An 18,881-nucleotide genomic window follows, 5' to 3' on the forward strand; every position below is an offset into this window, starting at 1 on the left:
TATTATGTTAAAGACGGGGAGCACGACATCATTGTTTAACGCGGTTCGCAATCGAATTTCCAGCGGAAACGTTTCGTCGCGGTATTAACCGGAATTCACGTGTTTAGCGACACACTGGCAGGGGGTAAACTTTAACGTACACACGCGCGAAATGGAAATTAATTAGATCATCGGCTTGTATAGATAAACGCGTCTACAAAGCATATCGGAAATTCCGTATGTAGAAATTATAAGTCATAATGTGCAAGTTAATGAGATATTGATGTACATTAGGAGTCGCAGCTGATCTGATAAAATCGTGTAAACGTAAGTAGTATGGTATTCATTTTGTCGTCATCTAGTTATTTTATCTAAGTAGAGAAATAGTATTCTAACTTGTAGCGGCACGTGAATCAACGGAAGATTTGAGTCGGGAAAGACTCGTATTATTGTGCCTTGGAATACCAACGTTGCTTTGGTTTGCTAGGTTCAAAGGTAAACGAACTAGACGTCTAGAGTTACATTTGATCTTTTTATAATAACAAATGTAGTTATAAATAGACAGAATGTGCTAGGGCAGTTCAATATTAGAGTAATTAGCGAGTATAGAAGTTGAATTGTTTCGAACGAGAGACGATTACGACAGTGTACACTATTTCTGCACTTGTACTTACAGTGATTTTAATATAATTGGCTATTACAATTTTATCGTCCCTTTTTTAAACGAATCGACACGTTTAACATTCGCCTCAAACTGTTCCATAAAATTTAGAAAATATCGTTGAGCTCAGAAAGAAATTTTGTTTCTTTTATAAGGTGCTTATTAAAAATATACGTATAAGGAAATGTAAAATTAAAAGTCTTATGCTTTCTATAATCAATTCTATAGTTCATTGGACGTCAAAGAAATTAGGAGTACGTAAATTTTATGCTAATTTTTAGAAAATTAATGGCGACCAAAGTTAGAAACCAAGCAAGTCTTTTATTATTTAAAATTCTTCTTATATTTCTCTATCGAATACAGCGTTAGAAATTCTCATTGTTTAGAGTTAACGTATTTTCACTTGACGTTTATTGAAAATCTGCAAAATTCTTTCATCTTCTATAACTCGTTTTTGATAATCACGTCTCATTCTCAGCGTTAGTTTAAATATCGTGACACATATAGAATATTTATTAATGTCATACATAATTCGTGACCGGCAATCGTTAATTTTATAAATTGGAATTACTATTCAGGTTAAAATAGGACATCATCACGAACATGACTCGTATCTTTCTGATTTAAATCTTGATTTGGATCACCGTCATTAATCGCAAATGAGATTGATTAAATATTTCTTAACTATTTTTATTTTAAAGTAACATCGTTCACGAAATTGTGAAGTTTGTTACGTCGATGTATTATTATACATTATAAATAGCAGTATACTTATATAAATAAATTCGATATTTTATAAAGAATTTCTACAATGATTAAATTATTTTCTATACCTATAAAAGCTTACAATTATATTAAATTATATTGGAAATTATAAAATACCTAGGTTTCCTGACAGTTCTCGCTGGATCTTTTACTATGATTATGTTGGTGCACCAGAGTATGTATTTCTCGAAATTTAAATTTGACGAATCAATACCATTTATTAAATTCTGTCTCGAGGTAAAATATAGAAAAAGTACCATATAAGTTACTGAAAGAAGTATTTGAGAAAGACTAAATCTTTAATGTGTAATTTTTTAATGTGCACATATATTATTTTAAGAGAAATTTTACGTGAGGAAACTATAATAGCTCCATTCCAAGAATGAACTGATAATTCTTATAAATCTGAGATAGCAAAATCCTGATATTGATTGTAAAAATATATCGAATCATATGGAAATTATTATATTTCTATTAAACCTATCATGTTTGAAGCAAACTACGTGTAATGAAAATATTATTTGAAAAGAATGACATTTCGGTTCATACCTATGCACCAACGCAACGTAATATAAATAATAAGACAATAAAATTAACTAAATCACGTTTACTCTTTAATACGGAACTTCCGCAGCAATTAAGTTGCTTCTTTGCGTATCTTCAGCTGTTTTGTAGTGATGCCTTTCGCAGAATTCCTGTATTCTCTGACAGGCCTCCTCCAACATATCTATGGGCACCGTGATGACCAGCCTCATGTACGACGGATAATCGAAGCACTGTGAAAAGAATTGAGAAGCGCTTAATCGACGAAAACGTCCAGCCGAACGAGTGCTCGATTTATAGGGCGTACCTGGCCAGGAAGGCAAAACACAGACTCCTCCATTAGCAATCGTTGCACGAATTCGAGGTCGGAATTAAATTCCGGAAAACAAGGTAGATCTATGTAAACCTGGGGGACCGATAGGATAATTTATAGTCAGTAAATTGCGATCTGCTACCCTTAACGTCGGTGTGTTTACCTCAACGTTTAAATCGCGTCTGATTTTCGCCTAATTACACGAAATATTTACACAGATGACAATTTCGATCGAATCGCCTTGTAATCGAGTTTAACAACGGTAAATAATGTACTGTTTAGAAACTTTGGAATTTCATTATTCATATACATTACATAACATGTCGCGCATGATCTACTTCTCAAACTTATTATCGCAAACTGTAAGTAGGGCAAATTGGATTTACACTCTGATTTATAGTAGATTTAGATACATTTTGTTTTACGAATTGTTACGTTCTCCGTTACTTTTGTTAATTTACTTCCCTTTGTATTTATATCGCGAGACATCGACAGAGAAACTATTAACACAAATTAAACGATTACCATCATGTACATTGCTCCGTCGGGCATTATTGGTTTCAACCCTGGGATCTTCGTTACACAGTTGTACGCCGTTTTCGAGTGATCCTAAAAACGAAAATGAAAATTTGATTATTATATGGTAGCAAATCTATAAAGAAAAGAATATGTAGTTATATCCAGGAAATTAAGAATTCGTGTAACGTGTTAACTCTTCCCCGGTTTAACAGATTAATTAATTAATGTTCCGTCTAATTTAAATTTTGTTATATTCGTAAATATGCCACGTGAAATATAAGCCTGGCGATTGTCAAGTTCGCATAAATTTCTAAAAGGTACTTAAGATAACAAAAACCTACATGCAACATTTTAACGACGCCATCGTAAAATTCCTGTGGCGTGTTCTTCAGAATAGTAGGCAAAGCACCTTGAATGAGCGTGTTGCTGCCGATAATTCTTTGGCTTAGACAATGAAGCGCTTTCCTTATCTACATAAGAGAATATGAAAAAGTAATACAATATATCGCACATTATACAATTGAAAATTCTTATAAGATAGAAAAGTACGAATTAAAGTTTTTCGAAAGTAAAATTTTGCTGCAGCTCACGGTCTCATCCTTTGCTCGACTCGTTGATTTCTTCGATTTCCTTCGTTCTTTCTATCATTCGTTCTTTTTTCTCTCTTTTTCCTCGACACGAAAGTAAGACTCGAGCAAAGTTGAGGACACGGTGAACGGTGCCAAGTGGAGAACTTTAACGACGGGATAAAATTTAATCAACGAAATTTAATCCAAACGCGATAAGGCACGGCGCAGAAACAGATCTGGTCGTTCTTGTTACGGAAACAATACGAACGGAGAAGCAATTATTTTCAAGCTTTCCCGTATATAGCGTATCGTGCAATTACCCACCTCCTTCTCCAGCACGTTTTGACGATCGTGAATGATTATCCAGCCCATACGCCAGCCGGGAACTAAAAATCTGAAACATCGGTGAAAATTACCGTTTACCTGGTAATGCGTCCATTGTTGTAACTCGATTATTACTAGTGCATACTCCGAGTCACATCGCTACATGATAATAATCAAGCAGAAAGTGCAGAGAATGATATACCGCTGGTTTATAATCTTACATTAAGATTTATATTTAAATTATAATTGGGAAGTTTTCTCGAAAAGGGGACCATAAAACAAAATGGTAAATTGAGTAAATTACCCTGGAAATTTGTATCCTAGTTTCTAGTATTATCTATAAATAAATAAAAATTATAATAATTCTATTATTTGATTAAAAACTACACTCAATATCTGTATCCTTACAATAGATCTACGAGTCCTTCTTTTTTAGAGAGCAATTTACGAACTCCAAAGGTAAGATTGAAACTGGTATCGAAAGTACAGTTAGAAAATTTATTGACAATAAATTCCTTCTTTACGACTGACAATAAATGAAAATGAGTAGCGAAAAATGAAATTACTACTCGATTCGAAGTAAATTCAAGCTTTTGAACAATAATAATTTATCAAATGATATATTCTTTATCTATATTTTGAATATATTCCAGGCTCTTTGCGATGAAATTATTTTTAAAATAGGAAACGAGCATCGGTGTCCAGGTTGCGTGCGAACATTCGCCGCCACAAAACTTCCCGCTTCACCACCAAGAATTCGCTGTAATATTGATTCCACGATGCTCGTGTAATTATGTATACGGAATGTAGCCGTAAACCGCTGTAAAGCGTCCCACGTAAAAACTTCACGAATGTATTTCAAGAAATGAAAATATCCAAGCGACGCGATCATCACATGCTAAGATTTCAAAGTTGATTTATGCATACCTCTTCGTCAGGCCGCTACATGACAAAATAGGAACTTCCTTCGACAAAGATGCTAACGAATGGAAAGTTCGTCCTGGGAACACCTGGTAAAACAAAATAACGATAAAAGAAACGTAGTAAATTGTTTTAATGCGGCATGGTAAAGATGGTGCAAGATTTTTGGTACCCTGCAGAAAATTAAACGATACTTTTATGAAGCAACGGTTGTTATCGAAGAAGCACTTGATTTGTTCGTTAAATTGATTCTTTCTAGCATGAACTATCGTAAAATGCATTTAACAAATCAGAATTAAAAAAGAAAATTTGAAAATCGAATTAAGCGATTTGTACTTTATAGCATGACAAGATTCAATGACTTCGCAAAATTCTAAAAATTAAAAAATTAAAAAATTTTAATAAAATAAACTGCACGTAGCTCATCTACTCAATGTTACTTAATATTAGCTATAGATTTGTAGAATATTAATTATATGACGTTCAATATCAAAACAACGTTCATTGGGTAACTTATAGGTTGACTCGAATTGAGTTTAAACGTATATATACTACTTTATTATAATTTATATAATTTCATTATAAAATGAAACTATAAGGGCTGTATATGTGCATATGTTAATCACGTACCATATGCTCGTAAATTTCATCGGCAATAATTGGTATGTAGTAACGAGCGGCCACGTCGAGAATGTCGAGTGTGTGATCCTTGCTAAATACGGAACCGCACGGGTTCGAAGGATTGTTTATAATGATCGCCGCGGTGAATTCGTCGATCTGTGATTCTAAGTTGTCCAGATCGATCTCCCAGCCGAGTTCAGGCTAGAAACGTGAATAACCGACGTTAACCGAGTTCCTCCACGGAAAATATTTTCCTATTACGTAATAACGTATAATTAAATCATTTATTATGCATATACTTTTAAATTTTGAATTTTAAAAAAGTAAAATAGAACTCCTTTTAAGACAAAGCTGTGATATATTCGGTATACAGAATAGGAAGGAAAGATATTTATACAAATCCATCGTGTCGTAGCATTTTCGTATTATATTTAGTTAAGTGTAGCGCTTTGAAATTTTTCTTCGTTAGAATTAAGTTGTTGCTTTCTTTCGCAAACTTTTAATTACTTTAGCTAATTTTCTGTAAGATTCGATGGGTTATTAATAACTATGGCAGACGTTAAAGCAAATAAAACGATTTATGATATCAATATATAACACATTTTTATAGGTTTTTCAAGTTAATGGCTGCTAGAACAGTATTGTAGGTAATAAGTTTAAGTACCCCAATTTATCACAGCAACCTCTTACGCTATTTTCTCGCGATACATACTACGTAAGTACGTGTTCACGTTAAGTACTAGTATGTCTTCAACACACGAAGTAGCAAAAAAAAAAAAAAAAGAAAGAAACGACCTGCTCCGACACAACATAGCGGCACGCAACGAAATATGTAAATATTATTTCAGCATTTCGCGAATGCCCAGAAACTGTAGGTTTCAACGTGTTTCGCAAAACTAGGCAGTTGTTTCTAATTTGTTTTATTTTCGTCGCTTCACGATATATTAGGATGGGGCTGGAGCTTTCGATGATCTCTTTAAAAATTCATTTTAAAAGAACTTGAAAAGAAACTTTAAAAGAACGAGTAATGTATCGTAGAGTTAGAAGTTCTAATATATATTTTACATATATACACCGTTTATGACCATTCGATTAAATTATTTAAAATTTTGTATTTATAAATCATTCAGAATGTGCAAATCCAGAATGTACGATCATGTGTACTCTTTTTAGTTGCGCAACGTTCACTGCTGGAATTTTCAGTTCACAATCTTGTCTGAAAAATTGTTTGTTTTTTCTGCGCGATCATAAATATTTTCAGGGCACCCAGTATACGTATGGTAGCTGGATCAATACTTATGTGTGGGCTTATAAGTCACAGAAAATGGCATGGACCATGCAATACGATAAGCCGCAAGTACCAGAACTTGTTATGCACAACTCAATCTTTGACAATGATGTATTAAAAAATAAGTTGTTACCATACGTTGCACCAAAGTGTTATGAACTATCGATTTTAATCTTGTTTACAGTATTAATTATATATTTCGCGTACACTCTAAGAAATTTCATCCTGCTTTGTTAAAATATTCTATGTCCGACATTTGAAAACAAATTGCTGTTACACATCTTAAATTGAAAAGGAGAAGAGAATGTATTGAATTTCCGACTTCGTAACTTCAATATCTTAATTTAATTCACTACGAATCGCGTTTCTTAATTTCTGTGATCCTATTGAATCTTAAAATTTCTTTATTCGAAGCTCTCTGTTGTTCATATACAGAAACATTCGAAAACTCCAAAACATTAAAACAACAAATACATCGTTTGTTAATAAATATGATCAAATTGTCACACCTTTAGTTATTTTTTTAGTACACACGGTACACTTGCACAGCAGAACTACGTAATATTATTAATGAAGCTCTACAAGCCATAAAGTAGAAATTATCAATAGCAATTGCTTTTCTCGCTTAATACCATTAGTTAGTAAACTATTATGCAAGAAAAGTCAGATATTTCAAGAACTTCCGAAATCAATAATTTCACAGCTTCCTCTTCTAAAACATTCAGAAAGCGTTCGTCTAGAAGACGCTGAAGCGAAACGGCAATCGTTCAAAAATTAATACGAACCTTGACATTCAATAATGATCCCGAAAGAAGATCGCGTATCGCGAATTAATTTTTCATCAGCACGTGACAAATGGAAAGTTCGTGTACCGAAAGTTACGCGCATACGGGCCACCTTACATACGGATAATCCACGTCAACTTCTGCATTATAACCCACAATCTTTGCCTCTTTCTTTCTCTCTCTCTCTCCCTTGTAGACCACGAAGAGTCACGGTACCGTGGTTTTAATTACTTCTCTGTGGTAAAATAGTCCACGCTGCGCTGTCTGGGCGAGTGGGGAGGCATTAAAATTCGCGGCAAAGGAGACAAAGAAACGACGGGAAAGACCTCGTTATTACCACAAAGTTTAACATTTTACCGTTTTTTTCAAATCGAGATACCTGTATACGCTACTTTTCAAAAGTATGTGGACACTTGCTTATTTTTTTACGGATAAATCGAATTACAAGAATTTCAGTCTTTACGATCATCATCGTAACTATGTAACAATATAGTATGATGCGATTACATCGATTTCTAAAAGCAAACACGTGACTGTAACGAGATTGATGTTTGCAGTTGTTAAACTTTGCGTATTTTAAACGGAATATGTAATTAGATAAGAAAAATATATATATCATTAGTATAATTTAAACGTATGAATTAAATAAAGAATGTAAAAGAAAAGGCATGGAAATAATAAATTTTTCTTTATATAAAAAACTTGCCATCGATATCAGGTAAAATGCTGGTACTAAAATGCAGATGCGAGAATATTGGTGAACTTTCGAGATACGTTTATACTTACGCGTAACTCATAGGATTTTACGTTGATACCAAGACCTTCTGCAAGTGTTCGATAGATCGAGAAACCGGGTCGCGGTATCAGAATATTTTGCCCCCTTCGTGCTAACGCTGTTATACAGAGGTCGAGAGCGCAGGAGCATCCGCTGCATAAAATTACATCCTGAAAAAAGAGAGAATTCAAAGGACCGAGAATTAGCATTCCGTTTGAAAGCTATCTTCCTAATAAATTTGTGACTAAAGCCAATTAATTCGCTATAAGCTAATTTGCTATAGAAATCGTGTAGCGTGATCTTTTTCCGCTCTGGTCCACCTGTACACGAGGAATTTTTAAACAAATCTACAAATGTACACGGAAGCTGTAAAATATTTAGTGCAAGTGTATATATAAAATTTATCGAGGTCCAAAAACTATTTAAACAGTCGATTATCCGTTATATTAATAAGCCTCGATATTCGATAAAACCATCTTCGATATATGTATATGTGTGTGTGTTTAAAATCGTTATTCTGCTATGTGCTAATTTTTAACGAAATACGTACAAGTTTGTAGTAAATAATATCTTGCAGCTTCTAACTACATTTTCAGATTAGTTTCAAATTTGACTAATATCATCGGATAAAGTTATGTATCATTACGATACTAATGAAGTTTCACAATCTTTCATGTAACACATAAAAGCTTTCTGTGGTAAGCGTTCAACTACTTTCGTAAGTCACTACCCGTGCAATTAACGCGACGTTAAAATCTATTTGAAAAAAAAGCAATCCGGTGGTAACTGATCTATGGAAAATTTAATTCTGCCGTATAAAATTAATAATTTAAAATGAAAGTAAAAATATACGTTAAGTTGAGGGTGTATTTATATTTCTAAATATATTTTCCTATATGAATTATGTTAGCGAAGAAAATGGGAAAAATATTCGCCTATAGCTCCGCAGGCATACATTAATTAAACGTTCGATGCACATGAAATCTTTAGAACTGTGAAAAAGCTCGGTTCTCGTCGTTTTTCCGACGTTCATTTCCTGGGGGCGCAGTGAATAAAGCTAATAGCAGATTCATTGCATGCCATACATTACAATTTTCGCAGCACAAGGGGAATGTTCCTTGCTTTATGAACATTTTTTTTGCAACGATATCGATTCTGTTCGGGTTTCGGAATGGTGGGCTTTATTTTAGATTTTCACGGTGATATCAGAATCCTGATAATACATTATTTTTAGATCTGTGAATTTTTTCTTCTTTCTTTTTTGCATAACGAGGACAAAAAATATCAAGTATTAAATTTAATAACAATTTGTTTAATCCCTTTATCTTTCTTCCCTAAAAGAAGTACAAGGAAGATATTTTTCATTTACGTAAAAATGATTAATTTTGCTTTGTTTTATATTTTCAATACTTTTCATATACAATGACACGAAATATCGAACTACGAATATTAAATTTGTTATACACATAAAAGTACTTTCCAGTACCGTGTATGTGAGAATAAATTTGATCTTTACAATCGTGATGGATTGTTTAATTTTTCAACGAAACGTCGCATTGATTTATTTTCGACTTTTACTTATGCATATTGAAAATCATCCATCGGACGATATTAAAAAGGAAAATTTGTCCTTCGGAAGGAAAATTAAAATACATTTCCACGTGTGAGTATGAATCTAATATTTGAAACACCAATTTTTGTCTAGTGCCCTTTAATGGTAAAAGTTAAATAATTCTACATTTTGCTGCACGAATAATAAATACGAAGGTCCTAAATATACAAGAATAAAGTAGAAAATACCCGGCTTCGCGAATATTACGAAATACAACGCACGCGAGCAATTATGGAATCGATTCGATGAAAATTCAGTTAAGAAATTAAAAAGAAAATGTAACAAATAGTAACAAAGATTTATGGCAATAACGCGACGAAAATATCTCCTGTAAGATGAATAGAAAAGCGCATGCTATCTAAATGAATAAATAAATAAATAGATAAATAAATAAAAAATTTTTACCTAAAATCTAGAAACTATGATACATCGACCATACAACAACGACAAAGCAAACGAGAAAAAATTCATTGATCGGAAAAACGATTGTTTGAACGGAACAGTGAAGCGAAAAGATTTTATTGATTTTCTGGTGATTGTATCGAGAACCGTAGATGCCGGACAGTTCGTAGTTAATTGATGATATTTCTTCTTTTAGAGAACGTGGTTTCTAGTTTGCGGCCGATCGTGCAGGGAAATTCGGTTTTCCCAGCAAACTTCGTCGGCAGTTCCGATCAACTGGCGGTTTAACTAGATATCGTATACACGTGCACGCAAACAACGAATGAATACACACAGAAAGGGAACGGACACGATGTGCCTGCGGATGAACAAGTTTCTATAAGCGCCTGGTTACAGGTAGAGCTAATTCGAATCGAAACATCTTCTGGAAGATTGAAAATATACGAAGCTCGATCGCATCTGTATGGAAAATTGTATATTAGCTTGGAAACCTAATTGGACGATTCGATTATCCGTTGTCTAAGGAAAAGGGAAAAAAGTAAAATCCTGACAAATCACTAAGATTTCTTTATAAAGCTTAAATACGCTTTTTAAAGAAATTTTTGAACGTTCGTTCACGATTCCATAAAGAACGAGAGAATATGCTAGGCGTTGGCTACTTTTGTCACATTTAAGCTTCATGCCCAATTCGATCGTGTTCAACTTGAAAAAATACTATGGTAAAGAGAAGGAACGAATATAGTCAGTAAAGAATAATTCATTATGCTCGACTAATAAATTAACGAAATCAAACGCGATACATAATGAAAATGCAATGCATCTGATATTTCGATATTTCCATTTCAAAGTTTCAGTGTTAATGTTAAACCTGTCGATCGAGGAACATAATTTATATGGATATGCATGTTCTCTAAAATGTTATCCAAATAATTCATCAAATAGGGCAATTAATCAGACTTCGAATGTAATTAATACACATGATTTATTTGCGTATGCAAAACAAGGCGTAGCCGGAAGTAATCTGTATGCAACGCGGCTTTCAGTAGCACAGTTCTCTACAGATCGATAACAATATGGAATAACCAGATGCTTCTGCGTTTTCTTTACCAGCATTCAATTTTTCCTATATCGTTGTCTTTTTTTCTTTTTCCTTAGTAACAGGAACTGATCTTGTCACGATCAAGTATCATTATGTTAGAGAAACAGATTCGTGCAAAGATATTTTAATAGATAAAGTCATAAAAATTCTCGTCAGTAACAATTTCAAAACAATTGTCAAGTTCATTTTTTGTTTAACACTTTTACGAACTTTGTAACGTACCGTTTCGAACCGCATAAAAATCGCAACTCTACGAGGTTCATCGATTAGATAGTTTTTCTTGTAAGTGGCGTGCTTTATCATACTTTTTATATGTTCAATAATTTTGACAGGTATTTCTACATACTAAGATTACCGTAGAGTATTTCAAACTGTTAAACACGCATTCGCCGTAAGTCAAATTGTTATCGTGCTTTTTTACAAAAACTGTCACAAAACGTACGTAATTAGTCTCTTTAGAAACATGTACAGAATTTATGATAATAAACCGTTTCTAATATATTACAATCTGCTGCAAATTTAATTCCGCACTCGATATTTCCGTATAAATTATATCTCAAAGTATGTCATACCGTCGCTCACGCATCGCATGTACTTTCATTTCATATTTCAAATACATATATTAAATAGAACATTCGGACAAAGGTAAAGCGATATACAGAATTATGCATAAAAAATTATTAATAAGGGACCAAAGAACGGAGAATTAGAATATTCATCTTTGCTAGAAAACGTCCAATAATTATCATAAAAAATTAGTTTCCAAATTAAAAGTCTAGAAATGAAGTTCTATCCTTCATTAAACATTTAATAATGCTTTATTGCATTTTGCAATAAACTTGACGTGAACGCCAGGAATGTTTTTATTAAGCATTGAACAAAAATAATTGCCATTTAAGCATTTGTAAGGCAATAACAAACGGAGTTTTAACATCGATAACTGTCCTCTGTCTCGTCGATGGAAAAAGTTAATCGAAAAACGTATATCAATCGTGACTCTTAAGTGACGTATCAAAATTTTAAACGTTATTAACAGCGACTGTTTATCGAATTCCAACATTTTGTGTCGCTGGAAAATGACGAAGATTGAAATTATACATAATCAACGGTACAAAGTATTAGCTTTAAATTCAGTCAGAGTTTTGTATTTGTGAAATAATTAATCTTTCAATGTAAAATTATGTATTTTTCTTATTCCTGGAATATTATTCCTTTTTTCTTTCATCCGAAGATCAACATCGCGTCGGCAACACGATTATCAATGACAAAGAAAAGGGATAATTGCACATCATTTTATTAATTAATTTTGATTTCTTAGCCAATTTCGATAGATCATGGTTTTTACGATTAAGAATTTACCTTAGCATCCACTTTTACGAATTCGCTGGAACTATATTCCGCTACAGCTTCCCTTGCGCTTTGGTAACCTAAAATAAAATTGCCTAATTAATTATTTAAGAAATAAATCGGAACCGAATTTAAAAATCGATTCAAACGATAATTGTATAACAGATAATAAATAAAATATTTTATCAATCGAGGTATGTACCATTAATATCATTTAGTTTCTCATTTACTTCTTACGAACTAGATTAGCATCTACGTTTATTCAGTCAGCGGTAACTTTACTCATGTAAGTACAATTTCTTTCTATTGAATTATTAAATTTATTATTAGTACCTGTACTAGGTGCGTATCCATTGTACAATTGAGAAACGAGACTTTGTTGAACAGCATCAATTACTTCTTTAGGTGGTTTTAAATTTCCAAAAGTAGTTGGATCACCTAAAAATAGAGAACTTCTTGGTAAAATACTTTAAACCATTGATTGACTTTAATGATAAAATAATTATAATTATTCGTTACTTAAAAGAATTGAAACGAAGTATACTAAATTTGGGAATAGGCAACCGTACGTGATAAATTGTTCAAGCTACGCGAGGAAGTGCTTCACATAAATTTTGTTATTAAACTTTTTAAACTACTTTCTCTAAATTATATCTCTAAATTTAATCAATTTCTATATATTTGATACATAAATAATAAACATTTAAATATTTTCTTCAAGTATATTAGTAATACGATTTTTCATTAACGTAAAAATAAAATAATTATAAAGCATATTCTGTTGATTAAACTACTCATTAGATCTCTTGTTGCAAATTTTAAATTTAAATAGTTTTTTTAATGGAAAGCTACACGTGATCATTCAACGTGATTCAAAACATTTCTCTTCTTTTTCGAATCATCGTCGAAGAAAACAAAATATATTCGTACGTACATAAAATGCAAAACGAAGAAATCAATTATCTTAAGTTCTTTTTTGCAAATTTACAAACGTTACGGACAGTTTAAAACGGCTCACAATTCTGTTATCAAACGAGATAGCAAAAAGGAACAAAACGAACTAATTACACGCGAACAAGACCACGATAAGCGCGGAACACGAAATTATCCGGTCTCACGAGATTCCTTTTCCATCCAATCCCAGAAACTCGTAATTTAAAAACTATTATCTGTCTCTGTTTCGTGCTCTTTTTCTAATATCTTCTGCGTGCAAACCAAACAGTTATTACTTCAAATAATTTGAAACACTTTATTAATGTTAGCTTGTCAGTTTGCTCGATTGGAAATTAAATTAGAAATTATTTGTACGCAAACGAGTTACTCGATTTCAAAGTAGCTCGACTAATCTTCCGCTTAAAATGACAGGCAAGAATTAAACTGTGTATAAAGGAAAACCTCACCGATGGATAACGAGATCATGGACTTAGCAGGATTAGGCTCGACCACGAGACATTCCACGATGGATCTTATGGGGTTGTGTGTTCTTCTCGCGATATCTGACGCCTGAACGTTCCATTGGTCGCGATATACCGGCGTCGACATCTCCAACTTGGAAATTTCGAAACCCCCGAACAAAATTCCCTCCTTCGTATCCCTTAACAACACTTCAAAATTCACCACGTCGTCGAACGTTCACGAGTCGTTAAAACGAACCAGCAATGTTGAATGGATTTCAGTCGTTGAGGTTTTCTTATCCAGAAGAGATCGAAAGATCGGTGAACGATAATCCTTGATCAAACGGTGTTCTATCACTGATCGTGAGAGGGAATCTGTTCTCTGGTCTGTCATATAATCGAAATGTTCCACTGTAGACTGGGAAACGAACGAACCGGTCGGATTAGTCGGCTAGATTCCACACCTTCTTTCGTAATTAATTTAAATCGGTACTGTGTTTACGTAGAAGATAGTCTCTCTTGTAGTTTCATTATCAGATATTACTAGACCGCATGTGTTTAGCAATATATTTCAATTATCGAAGTATCAAGTCATGCAACGAGTAAATCCTCTCGCGTCTTGAAACAGAAAATATATGTAATTCTGAGGACGTAGCTTGGAACGTTACGGGGTATGCCATTCCACTTCTACGTTCATGAAAATTTTTCATCAACGAACAATCTAAAATTTTAATCGAAGCAACTTTAGTCGAAATAGCTTCCATTATACTATAGCATGTTCGATATAGACGTTTGGAAAACAGTAACTTCAATGGGAAACGATTTACAGAGTAAACTTGCATATTTTGAGGAAACAAGCAGCGAATACTAATTACTATGAAAATAGAAGAAGTCAGTTGTAGGATGGAGGACGAATCGAACCGGTCGGATTGGTCGACTGGACTCCACACCTACTTTCATAGTTTATTCAAAACGAATTAAATTCTTTGCTTACGTAGATCGCCGGTGTTTGTTGATCATTTTCTCTTGTCGTGATCTTGTTGTCACGCGCGAACAATCAAGAGATTGGCCTTCCCGAGTTTGTTGATCGAACTTTGCGATGCGAATAATATTCTTGCTTTACTTCTTCTCTTCGGTTCGCCTTTTTTTTTTTTGCCTGTGTATGATTCGATCACATGTTATTTTATACAATGAATATGCATAGCGTGGAAGATAAATAATGACCAAAGAATAATAAAAATTTATATTTGTGAACACTATGTGTTATAAAAGATATCACGTGTGCAATGTACATCAGATCAATTCTGTTTTCATTTGTATTTCGTATCTATGCTTGTAAAGTACGATATTTATCCGTAAATTGTAACGTGAAACAGCCAAAGATTTCCTATATAATCGCTTCCTTTTGAAATCGAATTTAGAAAGAACGTTGTAATTCTGTTTTCTTTTTTCACAACCTCGGCTTCTCCGACGAATAAATATTGTAGCAAAATTAAAATTCCTATTTTAGTACCTTTGAGGATTAAATACTGCTAGAATAAACGTTCTATCTTCGTTGAAAATCATAGAACGTGTAGAAAGGTAGTAGCTATCTAACATATTTACTGTAATCCTGCCATAATCGCAAATCGTGTTATATTTGTTCGATATTTATAAAAAATTAATTTTGTTATTAGTTTCATTGTAATAAATATTTTGATTAAATGAACGTAACACTTTACATTCATTGAAATTTCTGTCCATACTTTTATTGACTTGACAAAATCAACAATTTTTAGGATTTTCATTTTCACCGAATTTCTCACGATTTATTGTACTTTTTTCTAATTTTTCATATTATAATAGCAACGAAAACGAACGGGACTTTGGTAGCGTATCTTAAGGGGTGTGACACATTTTATGTCGAATCTATTTGGAAGTGACAGTATACGCGTCGAAGCAAGGTCTCTGTGTTTTTGTGGCTCGTCTTCTCCAACTATGATACATACACTGACCCCGCTGAAATTCTCTAACACCGTCTATCGATACGAGCGTCCTTCGCATACTTTCGCAAACTAACGTAATTTATTCGCCCTGTGCTTGCACAGGGCCACATCTTTTACGCTTTCGCGTTGTGTCAATGACTACTTTGTCGTTGGTAAATAATTCAGGAGGTTTGTTAATGTATGCAAATGTATGTTAATAAACCTGATAAAACGTACGTATTTAATCACGGTGCTGGATGTGAGCGTATATTACAGAGAGCTGGAATATTACGTTTGAGGTTCTTGTATAAACGTTTACTTCCGTTTATTTTGATTTTCTACAAATTAAAATTTAGCTTTCAATTGCTTTTCCTCTAGAAATATCATCCTTTGAATTCCGACCTGAGTTATATCGATACCTGACATGTTATAGATAAAAGTAGAATGTTTTCAAGTACAATGTAAGTTAATTTGTCTATAGATTCACTTACATTTTATTCCTGAACTTGGAAATTTGAATTTAGTACTAAGTCTGATAAAATTTCGTTCTTACTTGATCTAACTATTTTTATATCTATTTAATTATTTAGAATTAAACAAAATACCTGTTCTTGAATTTAATTAAAATTGTAGATAAAAGATAATATTACCCGATATCGCTGAAAATTTTCGACATCGTGACGTAATAATAACTAGACGTTTGAAAGTAATACTCGATGAAATAAAGAACAATCATACGAGTTTATTCTAGAGAAATAAAGTATTCCTTAACTTGTAAGTTAAGTTTTCCCACTACAAAAAGTACCAAATGAAAATCATCCTATGGATTATTGAATCCTCGTCCGCAGAATCTTATCACAGAATGAAATTTAAACTACACAGATGCCGCCGTTTGCTTTATACATCTGATTTATCTATCTGATTAAGTTCAACGAAGGATCGGAAATTTGCAGAAACATATATAGAATCTGGACCAACTAAAAACGATCTAGTTTCACGGTTTTTGAGAATCGGAAACTCGTTATTTGAATTGGTAATTCGTTTCAGCCACTTGAACGCACCGACGCACGCCGACGTCATTAAACTTATTCGATCGATAAGATATTGGTACCAATAATAAAGTTTCCTTCGCGAGATTTAAGGGTGTTTCTTTCGTGATACGTGACAATTACACTTATGTGTCTGTGCGTAACGTGCGTACATTCGAATATGTTTAATAATACGTAAAATTTCGTATTCCTAAATTTCGATTGTACAAGCACTTTCGTGTCTGCGCGTATTACAAACTAAAAATGTTAGTACAATTGCCAATTACATACCAATTAATATTTCCTACGTTTTGCTGTCGATTACAATCGACGCGGCAATCAAGAGTACGATTCTTCATGCACAATTCACGACGCAAACATGACACGCGTCTCTGTTATTTCAGCGAAACGGAATATCTATTACGATTCACATCCACCTCCGGACTCATACGCCTGTAATTGGTATTCAATGAAAATCAATGATAATAGGGAGGACGAGATGCGAAGGAAAGCGATTTACTCGCGACACCTGTACCTGATGTGGTTGTCGCGCGCGTGAAAAGAAAAGAAAAAAAAAAAAATAATTGGAAAAACAGCCATGCGTAGAAACGAACGATTCACTGGCCCGGTAATCGGTCGTACGTACGTCATCGTCGCTGACGTGTCGTATTTATGGTCGGAAAATCGCCATTCCGATATTCTGGTCGCCGCGCCAGTGAGAGCCTCGTGGTTAAAAAGAAAACATATGCTAATAGGTCGAAGACCGGTCCCTAAAATGGAATAGGCAGCGATACGCGTGTTCCATGTGTCTATAGATATAGGAAATCTCGTCTATGTTTGTCCACTATAGATCGTGTTTACACTTTAACCAGAGAGACTAGTAGCGAATCGTTCTTGGATCGAAGCAGGTTTCGTTCAAGGTGAAATCGTGCTCGGTTTCAACTTATTGAACGAAACCTGGGATATTTTTGGAATCTCCATGAATTTCAATTTGATCGGCATTCCGTACTTCGATAGGAATTCAGCTTTTTGCTAAAATTTTTATTAGTTATGAAACTTTTGTTACGTCCTTAACATTCTTACACTCTTAAACACGATGGTGGAAACGTTACGGTGTGGACGTGTTTTTCTCGAGGCAGCCTTGGTCCGATACGTCGTATCAATGGAATTATGGACAATATGGTTTTCAATACATGGACATACTCAAGAACGCAATGTTGTGATGATTTTATTTTTCAAAATGATAATGATCCGAAGCACGCGGCTCGGATTGTGAAACAGTTTTTTCGAAGAAGAAAATATTACCGTGCTGCTGTGGCCGTCGCAATCGCCAAACATTAATCCAATCGAGAATTTGTAGAGCTTCATAAAAAAGACTGTACAAGGCTATGAACCGAAAAATTTAAATAAACTTTACAATTGAAACACCTTGGATTGGATACCGTAATATTACGGTAGATCGATGTAATGAATTAATAGATTCTATACCAAGGAGGTGTACCAAAATGATAAGAAATAACGGATATCGAACAAAATATTGAATTTAAACAAAAATTGTGTATATTTCCTTACCAAAAATTAATATTTTTTGTGTAATCTTAAACTTTTGACCGACGAAATATTCTATAGATTTTATTCCTTTTCTATAACAGCTACCGAGCAAAATATCAAATTGAAATTTTTTTGTAAGTGTATAAACAAGTGTCTAATTAGTTAATACTAAAAGTAGAACGCTGTATTTATATTTTTTATGGAAAGTAAATCAATTATTTATTTCTTCCATTTCGTTTTAATCTTTTATCCGCTATTATACATATACACAATGATAAATTCTGTTTGGATAATTTATACTGTGTCTTATGTTTCCCGAAAATATAAGCAATTTTGTTAAAGAAATGGTTCGATACAAAAGGATACGATATAAAATAATTTCTTGATTAAAATAAATTATTTTCGTATTCGCGTATGTGTC

At 33.4% G+C, this 18,881-nt stretch overlaps 1 protein-coding gene and 1 long non-coding RNA gene across 3 annotated transcripts; both read right to left on the reverse strand.

Moving 5' to 3' along the window:
* Nucleotides 1-1,034: 1,034 nt before the first annotated feature.
* On the reverse strand, nt 1,035-14,562 carry Tat (Tyrosine aminotransferase). Of its 2 annotated transcripts, none has more exons than XM_072019043.1 (11): nt 13,924-14,562; nt 12,857-12,961; nt 12,536-12,603; nt 8,075-8,233; nt 5,225-5,416; nt 4,601-4,683; nt 3,674-3,743; nt 3,122-3,250; nt 2,785-2,870; nt 2,256-2,361; nt 1,035-2,181 (listed from the first exon to the last, which is right to left on the reverse strand). In XM_072019043.1, the coding sequence occupies exons 1-11, from the start codon at nt 14,063-14,065 to the stop codon at nt 2,020-2,022; spliced, it is 1,302 nt and encodes a 433-aa protein (XP_071875144.1). In that variant the 5' UTR covers nt 14,066-14,562; the 3' UTR covers nt 1,035-2,019. The 2 variants fall into 2 exon arrangements, with proteins under 2 accessions (XP_071875144.1, XP_071875145.1); XM_072019044.1 differs by having other exon boundaries at nt 2,256-2,354; nt 2,787-2,870; nt 13,924-14,544.
* Nucleotides 14,563-17,199: 2,637 nt separating this feature from the next.
* On the reverse strand, nt 17,200-17,631 carry LOC139995497 (uncharacterized). Its single transcript, XR_011801981.1, has 2 exons — nt 17,445-17,631; nt 17,200-17,362 (listed from the first exon to the last, which is right to left on the reverse strand). It is a non-coding gene; the product is annotated as an uncharacterized lncRNA (long non-coding RNA).
* Nucleotides 17,632-18,881: the final 1,250 nt, after the last annotated feature.

This window comes from Bombus fervidus, chromosome 16, assembly GCF_041682495.2.
Source record: "Bombus fervidus isolate BK054 chromosome 16, iyBomFerv1, whole genome shotgun sequence".
Taxonomy (NCBI): Eukaryota; Metazoa; Arthropoda; class Insecta; order Hymenoptera; family Apidae; genus Bombus; species Bombus fervidus.